Consider the following 27,077-nt stretch of genomic DNA (forward strand, 5'->3'; position numbering starts at 1 on the left):
TAATAAAGGCACAATAAAAAAATATAAACATTGGACTATATTGTATCTGTCTGCCTTTGGATGAATGTATGAATACAATTTAGATTCACAGAAGGCGTTATCTTTCTACCACTAGCTAAACTAACCAATACTCCCACTGCAGAAGGGGAAAGTATGTTAGAAGCATGAATGAAAAAGTATTAGCCTGTGAAATTTATCATTATTCTGTGGCCCCAACAGACTAGGGAAAAGCCAGGGGTAAGGAAAGAGATAAATTTCAGATAGCCTGCTCAAACACAATCATGTCATTTTGATGTAGAAGCTTCCAGTTTATTGATCCCATTCAAGAAAACCTATTTGGATGGTACCATCTTAATCAGAATCCCAAAGAACAAATGTATATTAAAATACTTATTATTATCCTGATCATAGCCATCAATGTCTGAAGGTATTCTGAATCAAGAACCCTTGATTTAAGGTCTGTATTTTATTTTTAAATGATTGTGATACAATGCAAGCATCAGGATAGAGCTTCTTAGTGCCAGAGATTTACATGGGAAAATTTCAGCACATGCTTCAATATTTGCCACTAAGAAAACTCAGATCTATGGGTGTAATATATATTTTGTATGTAAATACTTCTAAATTATCTGATCTTCACCAAAAGTTAGTTTCTACAGCCCAGTTTTTCAAAATTAAAAAGTCATTGCCCCTTAAGGGTGCAAAGACTTTACAGGTTCTTGAAATAGAAGATAATTTCCATTCCTGGGCCTCAAGCCAATACCAATTGTTTAAAACAATACTTTAAAACAAAACTACAGAAATACCTTTGGTACTGCTCCAAAGCGAATACTGTTGATCAGGGAACATTCTAAAACTTGCCCTTCCTGGAAAAGAAACGAACATCATAAATGCCAAACAGCCAATGTCATGTATCTTGAAATAGAAAATGCACCAACAGCTAAGCATTTAAAAATACACAATCTTAATTAATACCAGGCAGTATATATTATATTAATGTCAGCAAAAACAAACATGGAAAACCTGTGCTCTCTAGAATTTGTCAGACTCTAAATCCCATCATATCTGACCATTGGTCATGGTGGATGAGGTCTGATGAGGAGGGAGTGATCACAACACAGTGATCACTCCTGATGCATAATGGGCAAAGTAAGAGGCTCAGAAGGGACCCTCCCAAAGTTATCGGGCTATACCGGTGATGGTGCAAGAATTGTACTTTCAGACTTACAAGGTCCTGTTAATTCTGCTTTCAACAAAGCAGAATTGGTTTATTTGGCCATGTTTCCTGTTTGGTCTATCTGATAGGGCTGACATCTGTGGAAAGGTGGGGAATTTTTTGCTCTTCAGAGGTTCTTCCAGGAACTCCACAGTGCTAATGGTGAGAGTTGCTAGGTGGTGGAGTTCAATAACACCTGGCCAAGGTTTCATTACCTCCAGAGAAAATAAATTCAGCAACTTCATTCACACTCATCCCTATCATAAGTTCCTGCATTCAACTATATAAAATGTGGCAAGATCAATACTGAATTATTAGATGAGAGGGGAAAAAATGAGTTGTTGCTATACAGGTACAACCTGAGGTAAGTAGAGAATGGCTAGAAGATATAGAACAAGGATTGCAAGTGTACACACACACACACACACACACACACACACACAACACACACACCACCTTCTATCCATAAATGCATTTTTTCCTTTTTCTTATTAATGGATGGAACTAAATTATTGGCAGAAAATTATTTTCTTCCCTTCAAACCAATATTACAATCTTTGGAATATTTCTTTATCATTATACCTTTAATAAGTTTAACTAGTCTGGTGTCCTCTAGTTGTTCAGTTTCAATTCCCATAATCCCCATACAGCAATGCAATAGTAGTAGCAGGATATTACAGGAGCTGTCTCAACAACAGACTAGAGCATTATAATCTAAGGCCCTAATATATGGAAAGAATGCCTCTCACTAGAACAGTTAGAGGAAGCAAAAATCAATCAATCAATCATGTGATCATTGTAAATTTTACCTTTCCTTCACTTTTCCATGATAGAAAAAAGCCAAATTCATCGACTTTAAAGAGGCAGCCTGGTTCAAAAACAGAAGATTCCTGTTGAAAGAGAAACCTAAAATACTCAGGTCTGCAAGAAAGAATTTAGAATCCAAATTATCCACCTTTTCAAAAAATTTCAGAGAGAAAATACGTTAAATGAATAACTAAAGCAGCAACATGACCTTTATAGAAATGTTACTCAATGGAGTTAACAGTATGATCTTGAAGTACTCTACTAAGTTTACAGCTTTTACCTACGAAGAAATATTCTTAGGTCCTAGTAGATTTATATACTGACTTAAGGATGTAGCTCACCTTTTCCCCAGGCTCAAATTATCCTACTTTAGATACATTATGCAAGAATCCATAATCTAGAGAAAACTGTAATGCTGGGAAAAGTAGAAGGAAAAAGAAGAAAAGGCAACCAACAGCAAGATGGATGGACTCAGTGATGGATGCATTGTTGAAAAAGGTGAAGGATTAAGTAAGGGACATCATGAAGAAAGTCTAAGAGTTGACAACAACTTGATGGCACGTAATTGTCATCATCCCCACCACGACCACCACTTTTTCTCATGAACTTGGGTATTCTACACCAGAGATTAGCAGGGATGGGTTCTCACCAATGATATTTTTGGAGACAGATTTCTAAATCTGACATTTCATTCCATTTTTTTGTTTAAAACAATTACTGGGAAATTTCTCTGATTGAGATATGAAGAAACCACCCATTTTACAAACTGTATCCAAGGTAAAATTGCAACTGTTGGAAGTTTACCCACGTCTACCATTCAGTGCAACAGTCTGCTTGATTCCTGCATAGGAATTACATATGACGTTTGGTTTGTGTCATGGAAATAATTTCCCTCCACATGTATTAAAGCACTGCATCCTATTGGAAAAGATTGTCTGTATATTTCTAATACCTGATAGATATTTTTTTATATTTGGGATGAGGAAATAATACTGGAACATATTTTTCTAAGCAAAAATCATTCAGCAAGCTCCTTACATTTTCTTATTGTATGCTACAATTATTGGGAATGAGATTTGCAACAATCTTAGTGTCAGGCCTGTAGTTATGTTTCTTTTAGGATCTTTGGCCTGCCACACTTTCTATTAATTTCCTATGCTGTTTCATTAGTGTAGTAGTTGGGAGGGGGGAATAGAAAGGAGTAGGATTGTGGAATGTATTGTTGTCATTCTTTCTAGAAGCTCAAGGTCATCTTTTGTCTCCGCACCTCGACACCTGACCGGAAGCAGAGGGGTGTAGATGCCAGCGTGGAAGATGATGATTGGAACTTGTGATGGATTATGGGGTGTGGGGATAGATCATGAACTTTCAACTGGGTGGAATTCCAGGAAGAAGATCAGAGTTGGAATTCGACAGAAGAGCCAACATGCCTGTATGATTAAATTGGAACTTTAAGGATGATTCTGCCTTGGTCTCTGATTGATTTCATGCATGGTATTTAGAACGCTGACACTTAGCAGACCTTAAATCTTTAAAAGTACCTTTTTTATTTAAAGAGCTAAGAAAATGGGGTAACCGTATCACCAAAGAGGGTATGGGATTTCAGCCTTTTACTTACTTGTCATATTAAAGAGAATGTTCAGCTAATCTATCAAATGTTTGAGATTCCGTTTATGCATGTTAAAGTATCAAACAATGCCAGACAGTTATATTCAGTTAAACAAACTATCTACTACTAAAAGGAATGCAGATCCCATGGTTAAATAAAAGAACATTCTGCATTTTAATCTTTTGAAGTGCAATATGTTCCCTCTCACATTCCTTGAGATGACCTCTTTTTATCCTTTTACGTTTACGCAAATCACTGAATTATCTCCCTTGCCTATATATTATATATATATATATATTTGTCCTCGATTCTATGGCTTTCTGAACTTCATTACACTGTGGTCTATGGACATTCTTTTCTTTCCAGGCATTTTTCAATGAGGAATTTTAAAAGGATGGCAAAAAAGTAGGAATTCAATTGCTGAGCATTCATAAAATAACATTTTAAAATACATGAACACTCACCAAGTTGAATGGGAATGTTTATTATCATTTCCAAGGCTGTTTGCTGAAGGGGAACAATCATTCAAAATCTTTATATAGAGATATATAATATGGATTAGTATTAGTTATAATTCTTAGAGAGTGGGACTCTGGAGGAAGAGAACAGTTCTAATTTGGTTTTTCTTCTTCTCTGTATCATGGCCACTAGGATTCTTAAGTTAGGTTTAGCTTAAAATGAGTCTTTTTTTAACCCTATCTTGCACACTGTCTACTTTCAGAAAAAGGTGGTGTTTGATATTCTTCTCTGATGCAGTAATGACCAGAAACAGATTTCTATTATTTGCCCTCAGAATGCAGCTTCCAGCTGTATTTCCAGATACTCTATAAGCTCCTTACCTCTTCGTATCTGTCAAAAATAGCTCCATCCTGTAGAAAGGAAGGCACTGGCTTCTGCCAGTTAAATTCATATGGTTTTGCCATTCTGTGGACCACCCTGAATAATTAAAAAAAGCAAATGAAATAAATTGTTTAACTCTCATAAGGAAACATAAATGGTTAATTAGAATTATTCATCCAATACTGCCACTTGTTCTTTGTAGTAAATCCTAGAGAAAACAGTCTATTTAAATGAAAATCCAGACAAAGCTTGCCAAGAATCTGAATTTTGCTATAGGGTATCTTAACTAGCAGTAATCACTATTTGAAATTTTGAGATTGTATAATACCGGTAGGTATGCTCACAAAAGGCTCTATGGGGAGTGTGATAAGAACAAAGCATTCATTTATTGGAAAGCTAACTACTGAGAATGCCTATAACTTCTGGCATCCAGGCATACCCTTATTTACTTTATCTGTTTTCCAGATCAATGGGCATGTTTCTAAATCAGTACCAAGCAACTACCAATCCTTTTACTTTTGTAAAAGTACCCATGTTCTCCTTAAAATGAAATATGTGCTTTGCACATGATAACCATCTATATGGTTTTGTTATAGGAATAAAATAACATTTTTTTAAAAATCACACTGGTGTAGAAGCCTGGCAGGTAGCAAAGAAAATATTCATCACATTGATTTTAGTAAATATTTATTCAGAAATATTTATAAGTCCTCATTTTAATCAACTGTTTGATTTTAAGTGATGGAATTGAGAATTAAACCATCATGACATTCATTAAGAATCTCATGATCTCTAGCTGAAAATGACAAACATTCAGGAACAAAAATGAAAACATTCATAATGCTATTTAATACTATTAATCAGAGAGATTTTTAAGTAAACCCTAGGGCTACAAGTCAGAAAACATGAAGAGCATCAAAAGCCAGAGGCAGCTAAAGAAAAATATATGAACTGGTGATCTCTCATTAAAAGCTGCAATGTGGGGAGAGAGAAAAACACCAACAAAAAGAAAGACAAAACAGTTTAGCCTTGGCAAATTGCTGAAAAGCATTGCTAGACAACGTAATTTTCATTTGAATAAATAAAGCAGCTTTTATATCAAGTTCTAAAAGAATACACTTTCCATGCAGAATTTAGATGTACCCTTTTTAATATTTTCAATTTAACGGTTTAGAAACAACTTTTGCAAAGGATTTCAGGCCTCTCGCCTTTTATCCACTCACAGGATAACCTTCAAAAGCACAAAGGAATGGGACTCAGAGTGGTGCTATTATTAAAAGACTGGGGGGAAAACATCTTGAAACCATGTTCAGCATTCTGTCCTTATCTTGTTATGCTATCCAACTCAATGGAATGTTGGAAACATATTATGCAAAAGCATTCAAGGCTCTTGCGGTCCATCTGTCTGTCCATCAGCAGGATAACTCCACCACCACCCCTCGCTAAAAGAAAAAAGAGAATGGGATCAAATTTGGTATGGTAGTCAAAGCCAACAAGAGAACGGCTAAATTTGAAAATTAGCTGGATTAGGTAAAGGATAGAAAATTTCAAAAAAAATCCCCAATGCATTCCTGTGAGACGGAATAAGTCAGCAAGCCCCTCCCACTTCCTTCCTAGTCATTTGATCCAAGGCTATTTTAAGGAGTTGGAAAACATTCCAAAAACTCTGCTCTGTATCCTTTCTTTTACTTATTTGGTTGCGAGAAGGTTGGGAAGTGAATTGTGATTGGGAACATTAAATTAAAAATATCAAAAGAACTTCTTTCAATACTTCTTTGTTTTCATCTGCTGAAAATTAATATAGACATAACACATTACCTTAAAACAACACTCATGACCTTCAGAAAATTATGTTTTAGATTAAAAGCAAAAGCAAAAAAATTCTGAACTCCTTGGAGATGAAGCACTAATATACAAACAGAACTTTGCCAAATAATGAACACTATTTCAGACTTGTAAAAGTAGAGAAAGGAAATTAATGTTATCTCAGCGCACTGTTCTTTCTTTTTACCTTTTAATGTCAAATTGCTTTTGAAAGCAAGATACAGGAACAAAGATGTGCAATTATGAGAAAGGCAAATACTCTTTTGAAAACTTGCTATTTCTTCCTGCAATCACCAACTCCTCAAAATTCTTGAGGATAATTTTACTTATGCTTTAGATACATTCTAAACTCCATTATTTTATTTTAAGCTCCAAAAATCATTTGCTACAATAACCTTTACATGTGCATTGTAAAAATACGTAAGCAATAAATGAAACCAAAATTTAATAATGAAATCTATGCTTTGCCATTCACTTGCTTTAGTTTAAAAAGACGGGGCTATTTGCTTTCTTTCTCTAACAAAAGTAAGACACATACATGGCTTATTTTTCTCTTATTGTATATTCTTGTAACAACAGGACTAAGCAAAATCTTAGAGGTTTTAATATAAAATAAATTGAAATACTGTGCATTGTTTTAAAAGAAGACCTCCAGGAAGTGCCATCTGAAAGCAAGGATTTTATATCCCTGCCCTACAATATAGTATGTACTCAAGAGTAATTTTCCCCCCTGCTCCCCTAACAGTTAACAACACAAAGGAAATTTATGTGTTACATCTGTGGAGCAAAGACACTCATGAGAGAATAGCATTTACTGCTGGCATTTGATGAAATGATGAAAATCAAATCAACATCCTAATAAAACTTTCAGTTAGTGGTTATTTTTACTGCAATCCTTGACAATTGTAAACAAAAATGAAAAGTGTGTATGAAAATAGAAACCAATGGTTCATAATTAAGTAACTTCAACTATCAAGGTTACAAAAGACATCAGAAACATTAATTGTGTTGACAGCTTCACTGCAACATGAACAGCTATCACATTTTGAATAACAATAAAAGGTACATTGGTATGACTTTACAATGCATAAAGCATGTCATCTTGACCATAGTTTTAAATGTACCTTTAAAAAGTAGACATCATTTTCTCTTAATATTATGGGAAAACTACAGCACAATAAAACCTCTGTCATTATTAGTGGATTCTTTGGTGCAGAAGGACAATATATAAAAGTACTGATATGAAATACTTGCAGAATCTCTTCTCTATGGAATCAGCATGATGAAACTTTATGGGAATTTGTAAAATAATATCAGGAATTTGAAGCCTCTTCTTGTTAGCAATCAAAAACTGAAGTAATTATTGTTAAGTTTGGATGCCAACTATAATGAATTTTGGTGATCAATGTCATATAATCTTAGCAAACCTAGCTGAACAATGCACAATTGTTTTAATTTAACAATTCAACTGATAACCTTCATGTGACAATTTCTGCAACAGCTAACGAGATCATAAAGCAACTGCACCAAACTCTCTGATCTAAAAAGTAAGGAAAACTGGTCATCTGTGACAAAGAAAATTGAAACCAATCCAAATGAAATACTTCAGTAAAGATACCAAAAAGTGATTTTAGGAAGAATACCTAAATATTCTGTATATTTAATTATCTCATGTACTTATTATATCTTATATTGAACTTAGTTACAATCCTAAATAGTCGTTTAAAAAGAAAATATTATATTCTATCTTAATAATTTCTCTGCAAGAAAATGCAGAGGGATTATATATACTACAAATTGGAGAAGAAAATCAGAAATCAATTTCTGCAATTCAGCATCATATCTTCTCAACTGAATACAGGTAGTCCTCAACTTACGACCACAATTGAGCCCAAAATTTATGTTGTTAAGTGAGTTTTGCCCCATTTCATGACTTTTCTCGCCACATTTGTTAAGTGAATCACTGCAGTTCTTAAACTAGTAACACAGTTGTTAAGTGAATCTGGTTTCCCCATTGACTTTTGGGATCACATGACTCCAGGACACTGCAACTGTCATAAATATGAGTCAGTTGTCAAGCATCCAACTGTAACTCACGTGACCATGGGGATGCTGCAATGGTCATAAGTCACCTTTCTCAGTGGTGTCGTAACTTCAAACAGTCACTAAATGAACTGTTGTAAGTCGAGGACTACCTGTACAGCAAAGCTGTTTTTCAGAATGCACTGATCCAGCATATATCTGTGATTCCACAGGTTGCAATAGTGAAGAAGATGACTGTGTAAAAAGCAATGCCTACAAGGGTAATATGTGCCTTCAAAAAGTTAAGCAAGACTGGACCGAATTAGCCTTTGGACACAATACATTAGATATACCTGAGCTACAGGTTAGATAGGGAAGTAAAAAAATACTGTTCATAAGAAGACGGTGGCAGACCACTTTGGTGTTATTGCCAAGAAAACTACATTGACATGTTGAGCTCCATTCAAAATAGGCTCTTTTTGGTGTATTTTAACTTATTTCCTTTTCTAATACTAATTGACAAACACTTGTCCTATCTTCTGACCCATTGCTCAGAGGTAGATCTCATTAAGTAGTTATTTCCACTTCATTATTATCCACAGAGACAGAAACTTTGTGAGACAAATCATTATTAACTTTGTCTACAACTGATAATAAACAAAAGCTAATGGGAAAACTTTTGACTAATATTCCTGGGGCAGTCTGGGGTATGAAATAATTATAAGAACTTTTGGTTCTATATTTTGTAAGTAGCATACTGTATACAAAGCATTTACTTGTACAACAGGCTGAATTTACCAGAAACACTTCAATTTACACTGAAATTAATTTAAGAGGAACTTTGGCCAAATCAAGGACAAAAATAAATTGTGAAGGGCTGATTACAGGCCAGTAATAGAATTCAGAACAAATGAAAATTCAATTACCTTTAAGTACTGAGAAAAGAAATGCTAAGTGTACTGCCAGCAAGGGTTTCTCTAATTTCCAGAAATTCGGTGAGGAGAAAAAAAACCTTGAGACTTAGTTTGACATAAATAAAAATTAATTGATACTATAACAAAAAAGCAGGGAAAGGAGACAAAAGTCTCTAGCAGATAATCTAGTTTAAAACTTCAACACTTTCTAAAAAGATCAATCAAAATACATAAATCTTTAAACGAAAGAGCACACGTGCTTGATATATATTTTGGGAAGAGAGTATGACTTTGGTTAATGCTTCTTTGGCCTACACCTAGCAAGCAAGATAGCCATATAAATTTTCAGCCACAACACTTTTCAAGGCCTCCCAGATGCGTCAGGAGATGCAACTCTCCAGATTCCCCAACCCACAAATAGTTTGCCAACTCTAGGAACTGCAGTTGAGCCCACTGAGGGAATGTCAAATTGGAAGGGTGGAACAAACCATACAATGATCATGCGTTATATTAAAAGCATGAAAGGCGAAGAGCTGTTAAGCAATAACATAACCATGAGCAAGGATGAAAGGAGTTCCAGTCACTGCAGAGTTCCAGAAACAAATTATTACTAAAATCTGATAAAAAAAAACAATTTAAAATGGAATTGAATAAAATACAATTCAAAATGAAATTGGAATAAAATACAATTATTTAATACATAGATAAATAAAATATAATAAAATTATATTTCGGTATCACTCCTACAATCTACCCCAATCAGTCCCACATATGCCGATCTCAACTGAACCATTTTGCTTAAGTACTGTGTTGTGCTAAATGTTATTTTCAGATTCTGGCCGCGCATAAAGTAAGTTGGTTTGATATGGGGATCCCAATGGGTCATTTGTTTGGTATATAGACCAAGGTACCTGTCTCTCACCGTCTTATACAGGCAACAATCAAATAGGATATGAGCCAGGTCTTCTACCTCTGCCGCTCCGCAAATGCAGATGTCCATTGTAGGGTAAGGAATGGAATCTCCCATATCTGACCATTGTGTCAAGCTGTTCGAATCTCGCTTGCATACATATCTCCCAAAGATGTTTCGGCAGTTGTAACTTCAAATATCTATTTGAAAAGTATGTTTGTATTTACTCAGCCACAATACAACTAATAAAAGAGAATAATTATATAATCAATTAATAAAATAATATAATAAAATAAAATGCCAGGTGGTTCAAGCTAGCTTGGCTAATGTTGAGACATACTGAATCCTGTAGTTTAACATTATCTATTTGTAGGTTGTCTACTTGTGCTCTGGACGTTGAAGAGCTCTAGCCTGTTCATAGGTATGTGGGCAGTTTCTACAGCAAAGACACCCACATTTAAGCAAACAAAAGAAAGATTTGCAACAGTTTCTATTTGTGTTGCAGCTGATTTTAAGTGCAAAATCTGTTTCACATGTATTTAGCAATGAAATACAGGAATATATGTGTAATTCTGGACTAGAGATCAATGTGAGTGATGTGGTATCAAGAATGTTCTCAGTCAAGAAATATAATGGGTCAGAAGGCATCTATTAGAGGCATTTTAATGGGATTGTTGTGAGGATAAAAAGGCTGGTATTTATATTGTACACCTTGCAAGGAAGTCTGGCATAGAAAATAAATAAACACACAATATTTCAAATAACCTAGTAAGTATACTTTGGGTGAAGCTAAGAAAAAAAATCCAAAGCAATTAAATTCTAATTTCCTTTTCTTTCTTTTGGAGGGAAGCAACTGAACAATTTGATATTACTAAGGTGACCAACCGTCCTCCTTTAGGGAGGACAGTCCTTCTTTTGTAAGTTCTGTCCTCCCTCGAAAAGTGTCCTCCTACATGTCCTCCTTTTTGATATTTGAAGGCTAATCTGTTGCGCGTTATGTGACGTATTTTATTAAACAGTTTTTAATGGTGTTTTTTTTTACTTCATCGCAAGTATATTGAACAGATATTGAATCTTGTGTTGAATTTTTATCTAAAGAAATGCTAGACATTAAAATAGACGACAATTGTCTCTTTGAAGAAATTAGAAGACTGAATGTATATTTAAATTCTGAAAAATTAATACAATGGGAAAATCAACATGTTGAAATTGATAAAAGATGGGTGGATATTTTCAGCCATTTCAAAAATGAACATATTCCATGTGAACATTTATTTATACTTGTTCAATTTACGTTGTGCTGCCCTGGAACTAATGCAGCAGTTGAAAGAGTTTTTTTCAATTGCCAATGATTTTTCGACAAGTGAGAAATCGAGATTGAATGTTGATACTCTAGCTGCAGCACTTGCCGTAAAATTCAATATGAAGGATATTTCTTGTTCAGTTATTTCCAATATATTGTTAGAAGATACATTGACAAAAATATTAATTCAATGGAAAAGTACTCATTTAAATAATAATTAACAGGCATGTAAGCATAATTGCAATATAAAATGTTGCAAATGTTTTTATTATGCATATATCATATTTTAGTGTATTATTGTTGCAATGAATAAAATATTTCTTTTATTTACGATATATTTTTTCCAATTTATTTGTCTTCCTTTTCATTGTAAAAAAGTTGGTCACCTTAGCATTTTGGACAGTAGAACGTGTTTTGTCCTCCTTTTCATTGTAAAAAAGTTGGTCACCTTAGATATTACATTTATCCAATATCAAAATACACTTCTGACATCTTTATTAATGTGTTGAGATCACATAGTGCCCTGGTGTGTGTGTGAAGAATATGAATTGTATGCAACAGCATCTTTGGTGGCTGTGCAACCATAGCATAGCTAACCATACAAGGGAGGAGGGGGAAGCTGTGGGAGAGTTAGGTTATATCTGCAAAAAGGATAACAAAGGATGCACAATGTTAATTGTTTGTGAGGCACTCTGACATGTGTTTGAGATGAGAAGCTACATAAATTGAAATAATAAATACAATCATGTAGACTACAGAGAAATTGGACATGCATACAGGAAACAGGAAATGAAATCTTAAATGTAAATAAACATGAGGATGTTACTTCTTGTAGTCTGCCATAATTTTTAGCTACCATAAGAAGTTTCTTTTTCTAATTATGCTACAGAACAAACTCAAACGTAATGTGTATGTATTTCCCACAACTTTAATGGGGGGAAATCACTGTAAATTAAACTGTGTTATACCACAAAGTTATATCACTTAAACTTAGTCTGATGCATCATCAAATAGTTATTCTTCTTTGTATATATTTTAATAAAAAGTTTTGAAACAAAGGTAAAGATGATACAAATTAATATAAAGATGGTAAAAAAGAATGAGAAAGTAAAAATGCAAACAAAAAGAAAAAAATAGACTTCCAGGCTTTCTCCCAGTAGTTATAAGTACAATTATTACATATATGTGAAATCCATTATATGCATATCAGAATAATGCATTCAATATTAAATTATTTTAATATTATTCTTTTAAGAATGCACTTAAAATAATTCCTTTTAAAAGCCATTGCCAAAGATAGAGAAGGAATATAGTAAATTGAATTCTATTGTTACCACATATTCCTTTGTTGATATAAAATTTAATTAAAGTTAATGTTATTAGAGCTAACTACTTTTCTCTTTGTAAGTATCAAAATCTTTATTACCTTTCATGATCACTGTCCATAGCACTTTATTATTAAAATTATAAGAACCCTGGCAGAAGTTTGGTATAGTTTGCTACACCCTGTTCCTCTATCCATAAACATTAACTGTTTTGGAGAAAATCCAAATAAAGCACACCATGACCTAACACAAATGAATGTAACAGCAGAGTAGTTTCTCTACGAAAAGATTCTGTTTAGGATTAGCAAGGCCAAAAGGGCTGGAATGTAATTGGAGAGTACACACTGAATCCCTTGTCAAGGAAACATCGGATTCCTTGACTTGGATTTTAAAATAAACACAAAGTCTACTTTTAGAGAAACAAAGGAACAGGCAAATATACAATACACAATGCCTGGCTTGGAAGACCATACATGAGAAGGAACCCGGATCAGATCTATAGGAGCATTTGCTCAATAACTATGACTAAGCATTATGCTGGGGTGTTTATTCTGTTGGTGCAGTTTTATTGGCAGATTAGTCAAGAGTGCAAAGACATGCTCAAACTATGGACACTACTTATGACAAACCCTATAAACCTTCATATGCAATCCTCCAACAGGATTTTATTCCAACAATGAAACCGGCAGTAATAAATTTCCTATATTCTATCTTCATGTGGCTAAACACAAGATGTACTCAGAGGGAATCTCTAGTAGTAAAAGCTACAGACAAATAATAGCCCTCACAAAAAAAGAGAGAGGGGAATCTTTAAACATTTCTCCCTTGGGTCTTGCAGCTGAAAATAGATAGGAATATGGGCGTAGAAAGGACAGAGGCCATAGAGAGGGGCATAGATAGTGAAGGAATGTTAAAAGCCATTTACAGATAAAACAAACAGTAAATAATATCTCAGTCATGGGAAAGAAATCAGTATGAGGAAAAGATTGAAAATTGCCCTGCCTTGATTCTGAAGAAAAGGATTGGCAGGCTTTCAAGATTCTGTTAGAATAATCTACAAAATAAAGCGGAGTTCCAGTAGACCTTGTGGCAATCTCATTCCTGGCCTTGTCTATCTCAAAGAGCACACATCAATCTTGAAGGCCTCACAATTCTCTAATCAGAGACTACCTGAAGTCAAAGCAGCATTTGTTCACTCTCAAGGAAGTTTGCCACAGAGGTTTGGAGAAGTTCAGGATCAATTTCTAATCTCACAAGTTCTCCAAGATGACTTAGCCTGCAGCAAAGTTATAAAATGGTAGAAATGTCCTACTTCAGGGACTAATCCCAAACACCAACCAATTTCTTTCCAATGATGTTGTGTAGATAGGTAGTAGCCATGATTGACCAACTATTTACCATTCTATAAATCCTGTGCAATCAGGACTTGTGATTATATAAAGCATATCAAATCAGCCAAATATTGCTTTAGTATGTCTTCAGACCTCACCACCAAACGGGTTCAAGATGAAGGCACACTAGAGGACTATAGATGCTAGAGAAGTGAAAATGGGCATGCAGAAATTTTCCCTGGGAAAAATCTGAATGGGCCTTGTTGGAAGAACAAATTTAAAAATATCAAAAACAAAGAAAGCACTGAAATACTACTAGATAAGATAGGAGTTAACTATAGCTCTGTCTCATCCTAGGACATAGGTCTGGTTATTGCTACTCTCTGAAGATATTTGTGTATAGTGTTTTTAAATATCTATTGTCATAGTAACTTTTATAAGTAAAAGGCTTTTAAAAACACATATATCAAGCACAACTAACAGAATTTACATATTCTGTTAATTCATAGATTCTTTAATTATTTAACATTTTACTGAATGCATCACAATTGGCTAAATGCTACAAATAAACTCACTTATTTTGCTTCTGTACAGTATTTAGATTTCTACATTTTTATTTTTAGATATTTCCCATTTAAAAGAAAAACATTATACTTAGCCAAAGTAATCTAATTATGCAACCATTAATGCCAACTTTGGGAGACAATTATTTAATATAGAGTTACCCAAAAGGAAATCTTAATATATTGCATCAGTCTGAAGTAGACTGATAAATAATGTTTTAAAATATCACAGCAGACAATATTTATTGGCAGACAGTAAGTCTAATTAATATGCATCCTATCGCCCAAATTAGAGTTATTATTGCTCTCTGCCAGCTGAATGCCCTTTCCATTTTGTCATGCAATTACATAAGAATGTACAGTTTATAAAATGTGGATAAATATGATGCATGATATAAAAACAAATTCAAAAGTAATGTCTACAATTGGAGGGCCAATCACAAAAATGTGCTGGATGAGGACCAATAATCTGAATCATCAAATAGATTCATATTAATGAATCATCAGCTTCTTCTGGATAAGGTTATGCTCCCAGGTTTAGGCAGTCTTCCTTGATATACTAAAACTAATTGACATTAATTCTATCTAAATAGGCTTGAGTAGTATAGAGTGATTAAATCCAGTTTCATCTACCTGACTAACTATTGCCTTTCCTAAACAGGAATAGCCATGTTTCACAAACGGTTGACTGCAATGCTAAGTAAATTAGCCTGAAGATAATCAGAAACAGCAACTAATGGATTATCAAGTCAGGATGATGGAATCAAGAGACTCTGATCCTGAAACTACTAGTCTGCCTACCAACTGCTGGGCTTAAATCAAGATTCTGCTTCTACTGTAGAAAGCTCTAAAATATGATATAGAATCCAAGGATGAGGAAAAGCATCTGTCTTAGCATCAAGCTATGGTGCTGGAGAAGACCTCCTGAAGTTCCTATCTGTTGGAGTCACTCATACTGTGCTGACTTAGAATAATGTGATGCAGCAAAAAATGTTCCAATCATGGAATTCCTTAGAACCATAATACTCCTTTAGTTGATGTCTGTTGTTGATTGATAAGTACTTTTTAATGTTATTTGATACTGGAGGTTTAACTGTTGCACTGAAATGCTGTTCTTAAGCTCCTTTGTGTTACTCATTCAGGCTCTTTTAAGATAGTGGTATGCACATAAAATGAATAGTAATAAAAAATTAAAACCCATTCATTTATCTTTTTAAATTTACTATAGCTACCCACACTAAAGGGTATTAATAAACCAGGCACTCTTATATTAGATACACTAATAGCAATTTGGAGGAATATTGTTGCAGGAAGAAAAATCTGACTTTTTGTTTATAGGAAGGATGCTCAAAAATTATACTGTAAGATAGTGCTAAGTGTATCATATGTCCTATTCACTGAGCCAACAGCTTTGTTATTCAAATATTATCCTACATACTGACTATTCCATTACCAAGTCACAGATGTGGCACATAGATACCAAAAGAAGGAAGGATATCAGGCATTTCCAGGCAAGAAATTCTGCGCCCTCAATAATGCCTAGATGGGGCAATAACAGGATGACAATCAATGAAAATTAAGTTATGGGATCAATTTAATGATCATTGCAGCACATAATACCTGGTCAAGAACGTGGATGTGGGTGGGTTGGGGAAAAAATGGGAGAGCACAACATTGTAATTAGGAATATGGTCCTTGTTCAAATCCCATCAGCATGGCTCTCAGAATAAATGTTACAAATTAGTGACTAATATTTCTCAGGATGAATGCCATGGTCATGTCAGCTGAGAATCTAAACACAACTACTATAGCTTAGACAAACAAACAAAAAAGGTTCAGAATTTTAACTGACATGACTGTGGTATGCATCCTGAGAAGTATTAGTGACACATTTGTACCATTTATTCTGAGAACCAGAATAAACAAAACCAACATCTCAACGTGTAGTCCCCAATGGAACTGCATCTACATGGAGGGAGATATGCAGTCGAATACCCCAAGGCTCTGTTTTGGGCCCAGTACTCTTCAACATCTTCATCAATGATTTGGATGAGGGAATAAATGGGGAACTCATCAAATATGCAGATGACACCAAGCTGGCAGGAATAGCCAACACTCCAGAAGATAGGCTAAAGATACAGAAGGATCTTGACAAACTTGAACATTGGGCACTATCTAATAAAATGAAATTCAATGGTGAAAAGAGTAAGGTTCTACACTTAGGCAACAAAAATGAAATGCACAGGTACAGTATAGGTGGTACCTTGCTCAACAGTAGTAACTGTGAAAGGGATCTTGGAGTCCTAGTGGACAACCATTTAAATATGAGCCAGCAGTGTTCAGCAACTGCCAAAAAAGCCAACACAGTTCTAGGCTGCATCAACAGAGGGATAGAACCAAGATCACGTGAAGTGTTAATGCCACTTTATAATGCTTTGGTAAGGCCACACTTGGAATACTGCATTCAATTTTAGTCACCACGATGTAGAAAAGATGTGGAGACCCTAGAAAGAGTGCAGAGAAGAGCAACAAAGATGATTAGGGGACTGGAGACTAAAACATATGAAGAATGGTTGCAGGAATTGGGTATGTCTAGTTTAATAGAAAGAAGGACTAGGGGAGACATGATAGCAGTGTTCCAATATCTCAGGAGTTGCCACAAAGAACAGGGAGTCAAACTATTCTCCAAGGCACCTGAGGGTAGAACAAGAAACAATGGGTGGAAACTAATCAAGGAGAGAAGCAACTTAGAACTGAGGAGAAACTTCCTGACAGTTAGAACAATTAATCAGTGGAACAGCTTGCCTCTAGAAGTTGTGAATGACCCAACACTGGAAGTCTTTAAGAAGATGTTGGATAACCAATTGTCTGAAATGGTATAGGGTTTCCTGCCTAGGCAGGGGGTTGGACTAGAAGACCTCCAAGGTCCCTTCCAACTCTGCTATTGTATTGTATTATTGTATGTTTATTAACCACCTTTTTACCTTTTTCCATCCTGTTCCATATCTGTTTGTTTTCAGATATGAAGCCTGTTTTTCATTTTGAATCATAGATTACATTGCTCTCAATCACTTCTAGTGTGATTAGTTATATAAAATATGTTTTACTTCCACTGAATTTCTCAGTTACGTATTCAGTGTTACTACTGTGAGACATCCAGATACAATTGATATCATTTGCCATAGTGAAACATGAAATAAGATTATACAGCTTGTCCAGTACCACATCTAATGCTGAGCACCATAGTTTAAGGAGAGTTCAGAGAAAGTGGAACAAGTTTATAAAAGTGCAGTGGGGATGATCAGTGAAATTGATGCTAGGTTCTACAAGAGAAATGTAAGAAATAATATTTAGCCTTGAGAAGAGAAGAGGGAGCACTCTTCAAATACCTGTAAGGTAAAACACAGAAAAGCAAGATGTTTTGTCTCAGAGTACCAGACATGAAATAATGGCTTCAAATTACAGGAAGACAGATTGGAACTGAAGTATTATTTTAAAAAATCCTAATAATATCACCTAACAGCAGAACCAATAGCACAGACAAATGCTTCTTTCTCTGCATAGATCAGACCAAGGAGAGGGTTTAATTAAGATTCCTGTGTTTCTATGTGATGACTTAAATTGTCCCTCCTACTCCTGTAATCCTCACCCATTCTCTGCTGCAGTCAGAAAAAGAGATGTAACATATCTTTGAGCAATTCATTAGAAAACAATGAAATTGAAGTTGAGTGCAAATTTTGTTTGAGGTTTGCCAAATGACATTCAATGATCAGTAACCTGAAACTAAAAAAAATAATAATTCTTCCATCCATTCCTAAAATGTCATCTAAATACTCCCACCCACCACCCACCAACATTTTTCCTTTTGCTTGTGTTCACAGGAAGCTACAGGACCATCAACCTATAATTTTCATGCCAGAACCAGAACAGGAGCTGGAGGAGATGATTGAATTCTCTCTCCAGTTGGGAAAAAAAGAGTGATAATGCCTCAAAAATAATAAGCATCCAGTTCTCCTGATTTTAATGATACTGTAACTGAGCATGTGATAAAAACACAGGAAATAAATGTCAATCAAAACATTTTTCAGGATAATACTGGAAAATACAGGGTATCTTGTAACGTAAAATTGCTAAGAGAAGCAAAGAACTACCAACCATGAAAGAGAAATATACTGTACATAAGTAGTTAAAAATATATAATCTACTATACTACTGTTCTTCTCTAAATCTAAAATCACAGAGAGATGTTTGAGTTAGGGTAGGCTCAAAAATCAAAGCACTGTTTTTACTGATATGTTAGTGCCACAGAAATGAGTAGCAATGTAACGTTTTCTTAGGTGTGGCTTTACTACATTGTCTTTGGTATTGTCAGATTGCATAAAGGGTATCTTGGAAAAACAAGACGTTCATGAATCTTTGCTCTCAAAAAGCAATCATCCTAAATGGACTACAGCCCTATGCAGCATTCAGTCATAAATACATACAGTAGAGCTGTCCATAAGTTAGATCTGTAGAGGTGCCATTTCAATAGAAGTATGACCAGCTCTGAAAACACTTCAGAGTAAAATATTTCTCCTGAAATGGCATCTTACATTTTAATGCAATGTTTTACACATAAATTCCAGTGAGTACTCTTTGGATTTTCTCCAAGATAAATATGAACAGAATTGAAGCCTTGGTGTTATCATATAAATACCCTTTTCCATTTTTGTGGAACAAGCCGTTAAAAAATTTGACTATAGTTTTAAAGGTCAAAATAGCTAAGTTCTCCTTTATGTCCTGAAATCATGGATTTGCTGACCAAGGATAGCGTGTTTTTACATCTATTCTGTAGTCAACCCTTTAGTATGGGGTTTAGGAATTCAGGTATAATGGCAACATTTAATAATGATAAACCATGTTTTCAATTTAAGAGAATAAGAAACAGTGAGCTTTAGATGATTTATCATGACATCTGAATCTTATAGTTTAAACTTAGTATAATATTACTATCTAATAGCAGCTGACAATTCTAAATCTGATTTTTTTTCTCAAGAACTGTATGATTGCTTCGTGTTTTTTTTAATGGGCAAGGGGAAACTGAGTCAAAAAGGATCTAAAAAAGATGCAGATTTCTGAAACAAGACACAGGATGCTGCTCCTAAATGAACTGTAAGAGAAAACTGTCTGCTATAAAGATAATGATCATAGTCACCTGAATCTTTCTGTATTAGATGCACTGAAATCAGAAAGACTGAATTTATTCATATACATTTATATTTGACAATAAAATATTTGAGCATGGTCAGGTAATAAAATGAGTTTCAAGTAGCAAAGTAAAAGGTGATAGCCACACTATAGGTCAACAGGAAAGGGATTAAAGTGTCATGTTGCTATATAAATCTGTAATATGATCATATTCACTATATTATATTCCTGTAATCATGGCTTTCTCAAACTGCTTCCCCAATTGGAAAGAGTGTAAAACAGAACAAAAGGATCACTTACCATTTCATTGGGTTGCATAATCTGAGGTCGCAACTTAACTGGCTGGGCTTTTTTTTTTGTTACTTAACTTGAGGTAAAAACCTATCCAAAAATATACCACAGCTTAATCCAAATCTCCAAATGTTTTTGGCCAACAAGCTCATTTGAATTTCTGAGAACTTGTTAAGGGTACTTGCACAAAATTTCTGACATGTTAGACATGCCTGATCTCAAACACTGATTTAGCAATGGGTGAAGATGTTCCTCATCATTATTTCTAGTCTCCCAGAATGTTATCTACTACTGCAACCTACTTTTAGCTGTTTTCTTGGCATCTGGACACAGTTCCAAAAAAGCACTTAATTTCAGTTTCTCATTTATTTTGCAAGAACGCCTCTGCATAGGAGAGGAGACATTATTAAAAATAAACGTGATGTTGAAGATTGGTGTTGGCTTTGCAGCTTGCTGGCATCACTTTTAAGAAAAATACGGACTACTCAGCTTAGCTGTTGGTTTTAAAAGCCAGTATTTTATGCATTTTATTTTATTCATACCTCTCCTGACCTAATTTACAGCAAATACACAAAAAATGTGAAGGCTTTTGTGGAGATAAATGCAATACTTCCCTTTCTTGATATATAATATTGAGGCATTTTTCTCAGAACGAATGAATTTGCTAATTAAATAGATATGCATTTCCTTTTCCACTTATATGGGTGTCCAGAGGAAGTTATCCAAAAGTAAGTTTCCTCATTACTGGTTTTATCTCCTGGTCATTCAGAAAATGTACATTGCACAATTTAATGACTCATTCCATCATCCAACAGAAATGGTTTTAGGGAGATATTAAAACTAACTTGTGCAATAGCCATCACGAAGAAATAAATTGAGGAAAATATAATTAGAATGCTTATTTTGAAAAAGTTAATGGAATATAGAATATCTCTCAAACTTAAAGTTCACACTTATTTCCTAAAGAGATCAGGAAGAGACTTTCTACAAAACTGTAAACAAACATTAAACACAGATAGTCCTTGACTTACGACCACAGTTGAGCCCAAAATTTATGTTGCTACATGAACAATTTGTTAAGTGAGTTTTGCCCCATTTTTGTGACTCTTCTTGCCACATTTGTTAAGTGAATCACTGCAGTTGTTAAATTAGTAACATCGTGGCTAAGTGAATCTGGCTGCCCCATTGATCTTGCTTGTAAATAGGTCACAAAAGAGGATCATATGACCCCGAGACATTGTAATCATCATAAATATGAACCAGCTGTCAAGCATCTGAATGTAAATCACATGACCATGGGGATGCTGCAATGGTCCTAAGTATGAAAAATAGTCATAAGTCACTTTTTTTCAATGCTATTGTAACTTCGAACAGTCATTAAGTTGAGGACTACCTAGAAATACAATTAAGTATACAAAGTGTAATACATAAAACACACAATTGATTTTCCCAGCATGCTTCTTTTAGTGATACATTATAGGAAGTCTTTTTAATCAATTTAGAGTAAGTAAGAAACTTGTTTAAATATTCTGAAGGTATAAATTCATGTAAACTTAATTAGAATACAGGGGCTTTTAACCTGTGATCTTATCCTACTAGTACTCCTTGAAACTGTTGACTATTCTTACTCATCCTGATGGGGATAACTGACACTACAATGCATTACTTTCAAATTATCAAGGGTGGCTTCATAGTTTGGGGCACAGGATAGAAAGATGGGACTTAAGCAATTCTAACCCCCCTCCGCCAAGTTATATGAAGGTGAAAGAATGTCCTTTTTACACTCCTACTTTGGCTTTTATGGCAGCTTTCCTGCAGCTAGTTGTTCTACGGAACTTTTTTACCATTCTCAATTGTACTCTTAACGTCTCTGGATGATCCCAGAGAAAAATCACCATATGGCATTTGCCTAGAAAAGTAGCTCAGTGTTCACTGGTAAGGGATAACTAGATTTTGAGACCAGACATGAGTGATAAGGATTAGCAAACATTCCCATTTATTGTTTTATGCCCAAATTATGCACATATATGGTGCTATGGCACATTTTGCTTTAGTTACAATTTGTCAAACAAGCAAAAAATGACCGGGATGTAAACATTAAGTCATAAAGCACTGTGTATAAAGCCCCATGCCTCACTTCACACAACATATGGCTTGGGTGTAATCTTGGAACCAAATCAAAATCATTCCTCCTTTAAGAAAAAGTTTGTTCTCAGAAAAGAAAAATGCAGTATGCTGGACCACCCTACTCTTTCTTGTCAGTTACTTTTGTCTTCAAGTTACAATGATCTGTAATGCTACAGGTATGTCTAAACAGTTTAAACTATGTAAAGGAAAAGTAAATTTATTTTTCTTTGGTCATAGAGGCTAGTTCTATTTCACTATAGAAAACAATCACCATAGAGTAGTTATACATCCAGTTCATCAGAAATGTTTAAATGTTTACATTCCAAACAGCCTATAAAATAAAACGCAGTTTAACAAACTCAGAATCAAACACTGTTACTGAGATACTAATATTAGTTTACCAAAGGCAGATCCCCAAGTATGTTATTTGCATTAATGAATGGTAAAATTAACAACCTGAGAAACCATTCTCGGGTTACCTTGAAGTTCTCAAGTTAAAAAGGAAGGCAGGCAGGCAGGGGAAGGGGAAGGGAAGGAAGATATAGATGGCTTACTAATGATCTATTACCCTTGGTGGATCATCTGAAAAGTTGTTGATAGGCAGAAATAAGAGCTTGAATAATAAATCAATAAAACCTGGTGATTTTGGATTTAGATATCCCAAAGGATAGAACCAATGTTTCCTACACTTTTTATAGTTCCCTTTCTTAGTCCACTCCTACAATACATATGAAATTAATGTTCTGTATGCCCTTCATAGGAGACAATTTACTTTGCCCCAACCTGGGGTCTTTCCTATTAGGACAAGAACTGGTAGATGCATAAGTCTTTCATATGAATGTTATATTTGTTTTTATTAATTAATTAAATATTTATGTTTTTGTTTAGACATGTAGGTAGAATCTATTTCACATGTGCTAATATAATGACCATTGTACCAATGGTGATGAAGCAATATTTATAATAGTTAACAAGTATAATTGCCATTGTGATTGGAAGGTCATTATCCTTCTTTTAGATGACCATTCTTCAGAAGCAGATTTTTTATCAATACTTATAGCTCCTAGTAGCCATCTTATTCCTCTCTCATGCTACTAATCATTACCTGTTAATTGCAATTTACAGACTGTTCTTGCAATTAAAAAAGCATCCTTTACTATATTCATTGTGTTGTTGGTTTTCACACAGAAAGCTATCTATTATGGCACATAATAAATCACTCAGTCAATCAATCAATCAATCAATTAACTGCTGATTACTTTCTTGTATTTGGTTTTGGACAGTAAATAAACTTTGATGAAAGATGAAACTGTCCTATTGCAAAAAACAGGAAACTTACCAAATAGCAATTATCTGGGTAGATAAAAAAATGTTCTTTTGGTGAACTGGGAAGCTTCTTTCTGTAAAAGATTATTACAGTGTCATTTACGCAAACTTCACAGATTGAATGAAATATGACTAACTCAGACAAGGGTTAATTAAATGTTTCTTTCTCACTCTAGGGAACAGGAAAGTCTAAGATAAATGTCCAAGTAGTCCTCATTTAGTGACTTTTTATGAAATTATGAAAAAGTAACTTTATGACCAATTCTTACATTTACAATTGAATTGTAAAGTCCTTGTAGCTGAGTTTGGTTGTTTGCTTGGTTATAGTTGCTAATAAGTATGAGATTTACTCCCTTGCCTTGCTATTGTTGGTATTTTCTCTTTGGTAGTTTCTTGATTTCTGTCCATTGGTGAGGAACAGTGAAGGAAACTATTCAGAAGTAACTCCATGTGTCTGTCTTGGTTATTGTGGTCTGAAATCAATCTCACCAAACTAAAGCAATTACTTGCATCACTACAGGTAAAATCTGAGAATTGCTAGGGAGGATCCTTCTTAAGTCTCTTTCTCCTGGCCAAACTAACTAAACTTTGCTGTCTCTTTGCTCTCTGGAATGCAGATTCTTCCCCTTGGGGATCCAGATTACCTCTACCATAATATGGTTTGGAGTATTTCCCAACAAATTAAGATTTTATAATGACAGCCTGTATGTTAACAGTAAGAGAAATAGATATAAAAATGAACTACTATTGTCCCAATCCAAGACTGGGACTGTAGCCAGCACTGTGTCAGCTCAAAATAAACATACTAAGGTGCAAGATTGCATAAATACCTTTATTCTGTTCAGAGAAAAGACACAGGGAGATTCTCCCTTAAAGCCCATGTAACACCTCTTTACACAGTTTTTACATTTTTTACATTTTAAATGTTTCTTTATCAATACATGAAACAAAAAAACCCTTTTGAGTCTGCAAAGCAATCAAAGAAATGATTGGCACATAAACTGAAAAAGAAATGTATATTGAAACTATAAGAGGGAAATATTGCAGTATTGGATAATGTGGCTTTAAACAAAGTGTTTCATCAAAGTCACTCCAATGTTTATGAAAGACAAAAACATTTCTCGAGAGAAAATAGATGTTTATCTAAAGAAACAAAATTTACCAAAGATTGCAGAGGAACAGAAATATATTATGAATGGACCTGTAACGATGTGTAATTTGTGAAGCTGTAAAAAAGATTAAAACAAGAGCTATGCCTAGAGCAGCTGGGTTCCCAGGTTCTTATTATAAATGTTTTGAGGATGACTTTTACAACCTTAAAAATATGATTAATTGTATTTCACAGGGAGGAAAGATGGCACAAAACTGGAAAGAGGCCAGTGTAGCATTAGTATCTAAAGAGGGACAAGATCTGACATTCACAAGAAACTGTAGGCTGATATCATTATTCAATAATGTAATGACTACAATGATTCTAGACTGAAAATAATTTTGCAAGAATTTATTCGTGAGGATCAATGTGGCTTTTTATTTAAAAGGCATTTAAAGGACAATGTTAGAAATGTGTTGGACATTTTAGAATACTTGGAGAAACATAATTAAAAACAAATCACACTGATGGACACGGAGAAGGCTTTTGAGAATTTGAACAGGTCTTTTTGTTCCAAGTTTTGGAAGATATGAATTTGGAGAGTGAACTTTATAAAAGATACTTCACAGAAAGCCCAAATAATGGAGATCTAACAAAGCCTTGTGAGATACAAAAGGGAACAAGACAGAGATGCCTACTGTCTCCTCTCTTGTTTATTTTTGTCCTTAAAATATTGAATAAAGATGTAGTAGAAAGTGAGAAGATTGTGGGAGTAAAGATTTAAAAAGAACGTATACGTTAAGGGCTTTTGCAGATGACTGGATGTTGTTTTTGGAAGATCTTTAAAAGGGAATTGAAATACTAATGGAAAACAAAAAGACTTTGTTATATTAGCGGTAAATTTATAAGTACAATTATGAATTTGCCTCTTTTCATTTTTCTTTTACTTTTTTTTCTTTAATTTATTTCTCTTTTTTTTCTTTTTTCTTTGCCTTACTGATGGAAGCTATTGTGCAATGGCTGCTGGTTCAGAAAAGGATTGGTATAGAACATAATAGCTATAAACCATTGGTTTACCAAAATGTATCTGAGGCCTCTTTTAACATGCAAACCCACAAGACACCCCATATTATCTCTGTTTGCATTACCTTGTTTCCAGATAAATGGGCAGAATTCCAAATACAATGCTGGGCTGCAATTGCCCATAATTTTTATTTTTCAGTTTACATAAGCCAGAAATATTCTTGGAAATGAAAATGAAACTGGCAGTTTACTTTACCACTATAGCGAATTCTGATTTTTTTTATTAATTTATAAAGATAAAATCTCAGATGGGTAGAGAGTCCATCAGATACCAAGTCTTGGTGATCACTGGCAATCCTGGATTCTATGATGACAACCATATCCAAAGAACCATATAAACCAATTACGATCTTTTTAAAAAGCTAGAAAAATAATATGTTGTGCGGCACAAATTAAGCCCTAAAATAGTGGTGTCCAACCTTGGCAACTTTAAGACCTATGGACTTCAACTCCCAGAATTCCCCAACCAGCATGGGAATTGAAGTCCACAAGCCTTAAAGTTCCCAAGATTGAACACCCCTATATTAAAACAGCTCTTTGTTTACTGGCCACTATGTGTGGAGAAGAGGACTTGAATTATATATATTCCAATTTTATGGAATATATCAAAATTACTCTGTCTGCAATGTAAAAATCCCAACAACCACCAGACAGCAGCCATTATTTTTACTGTCCTTCAGGATTTATTTATTTTCTTTCTGGAAGTTTTAAATACGCACAAACATAGGGAATGAGTAAGAAAATTCAAGAGAGATCTTTTGAGAGGGAAGAAAATTTAGCTATTTTGTTCTGTATAATTTAGGAAACAACATTATATATTTTCTCAGTCAGCTTTTTCTCTCCTATGTGGGTTGGGACTATAATATCCCGAATTCTCAGAATTGTAGCCCAAATCCATGCAACACATGATGGCTAGAGCACACTGATCATGGCTTATATTACATGTTTCCGGTTCTCATTTTTTCCTGCCATTTCCCCTAGTTTAGTTCCAACTTTTTTTAGATAAGAGGTTAATGTGAACTGTTTTCTAAGCAAGCAAGAACCTCAAATTATGCTTGATCTCAGGAAGATCCTATAAACAGTAAATGTTACCTTATCCCATTGCTAAACTGAAGCTGTAGTTACACGTATGGGTTTATTATCTGGACTATTAAACATATTAAATAACTAAGGATAATAACCAAAAAAGGCAAAAACAAAGCATTATCTGTATTTGTGGCACAGCTCTGAAGGTCGACTTATTAAATTATTGTAAGAAAAAACAAACCAAATTGAAAAATGACTGGAAAGATTATTAGATTTTCTCACT

General features: G+C 34.4%; 1 protein-coding gene across 7 annotated transcripts in view; it reads right to left on the minus strand.

Moving 5' to 3' along the window:
- Window positions 1-27,077, minus strand: part of PLCB4 (phospholipase C beta 4) — a 180,754-nt gene that overhangs the window by 78,186 nt on the left and 75,491 nt on the right. For 4 of the 7 annotated variants that reach the window (XM_081940160.1, XM_081940159.1, XM_081940161.1 and 1 more), the window contains 3 exons: window positions 4,472-4,568; window positions 2,026-2,106; window positions 807-866 (listed from right to left, as the gene is read on the minus strand). In XM_081940160.1, the coding sequence (XP_081796286.1) occupies window positions 807-866; window positions 2,026-2,106; window positions 4,472-4,568 (238 nt within the window). Of the gene's footprint in view, window positions 1-806; window positions 867-2,025; window positions 2,107-4,471; window positions 4,569-23,608; window positions 23,670-27,077 lie in introns of all 7 variants that reach the window. The other 3 variants (XM_081940155.1, XM_081940157.1, XM_081940156.1) reach the window with 1 other exon arrangement.

Source organism: Natrix helvetica (genome assembly GCF_964273705.1).
Source record: "Natrix helvetica genome assembly, chromosome: 2".
Taxonomy (NCBI): Eukaryota; Metazoa; Chordata; class Lepidosauria; order Squamata; family Natricidae; genus Natrix; species Natrix helvetica.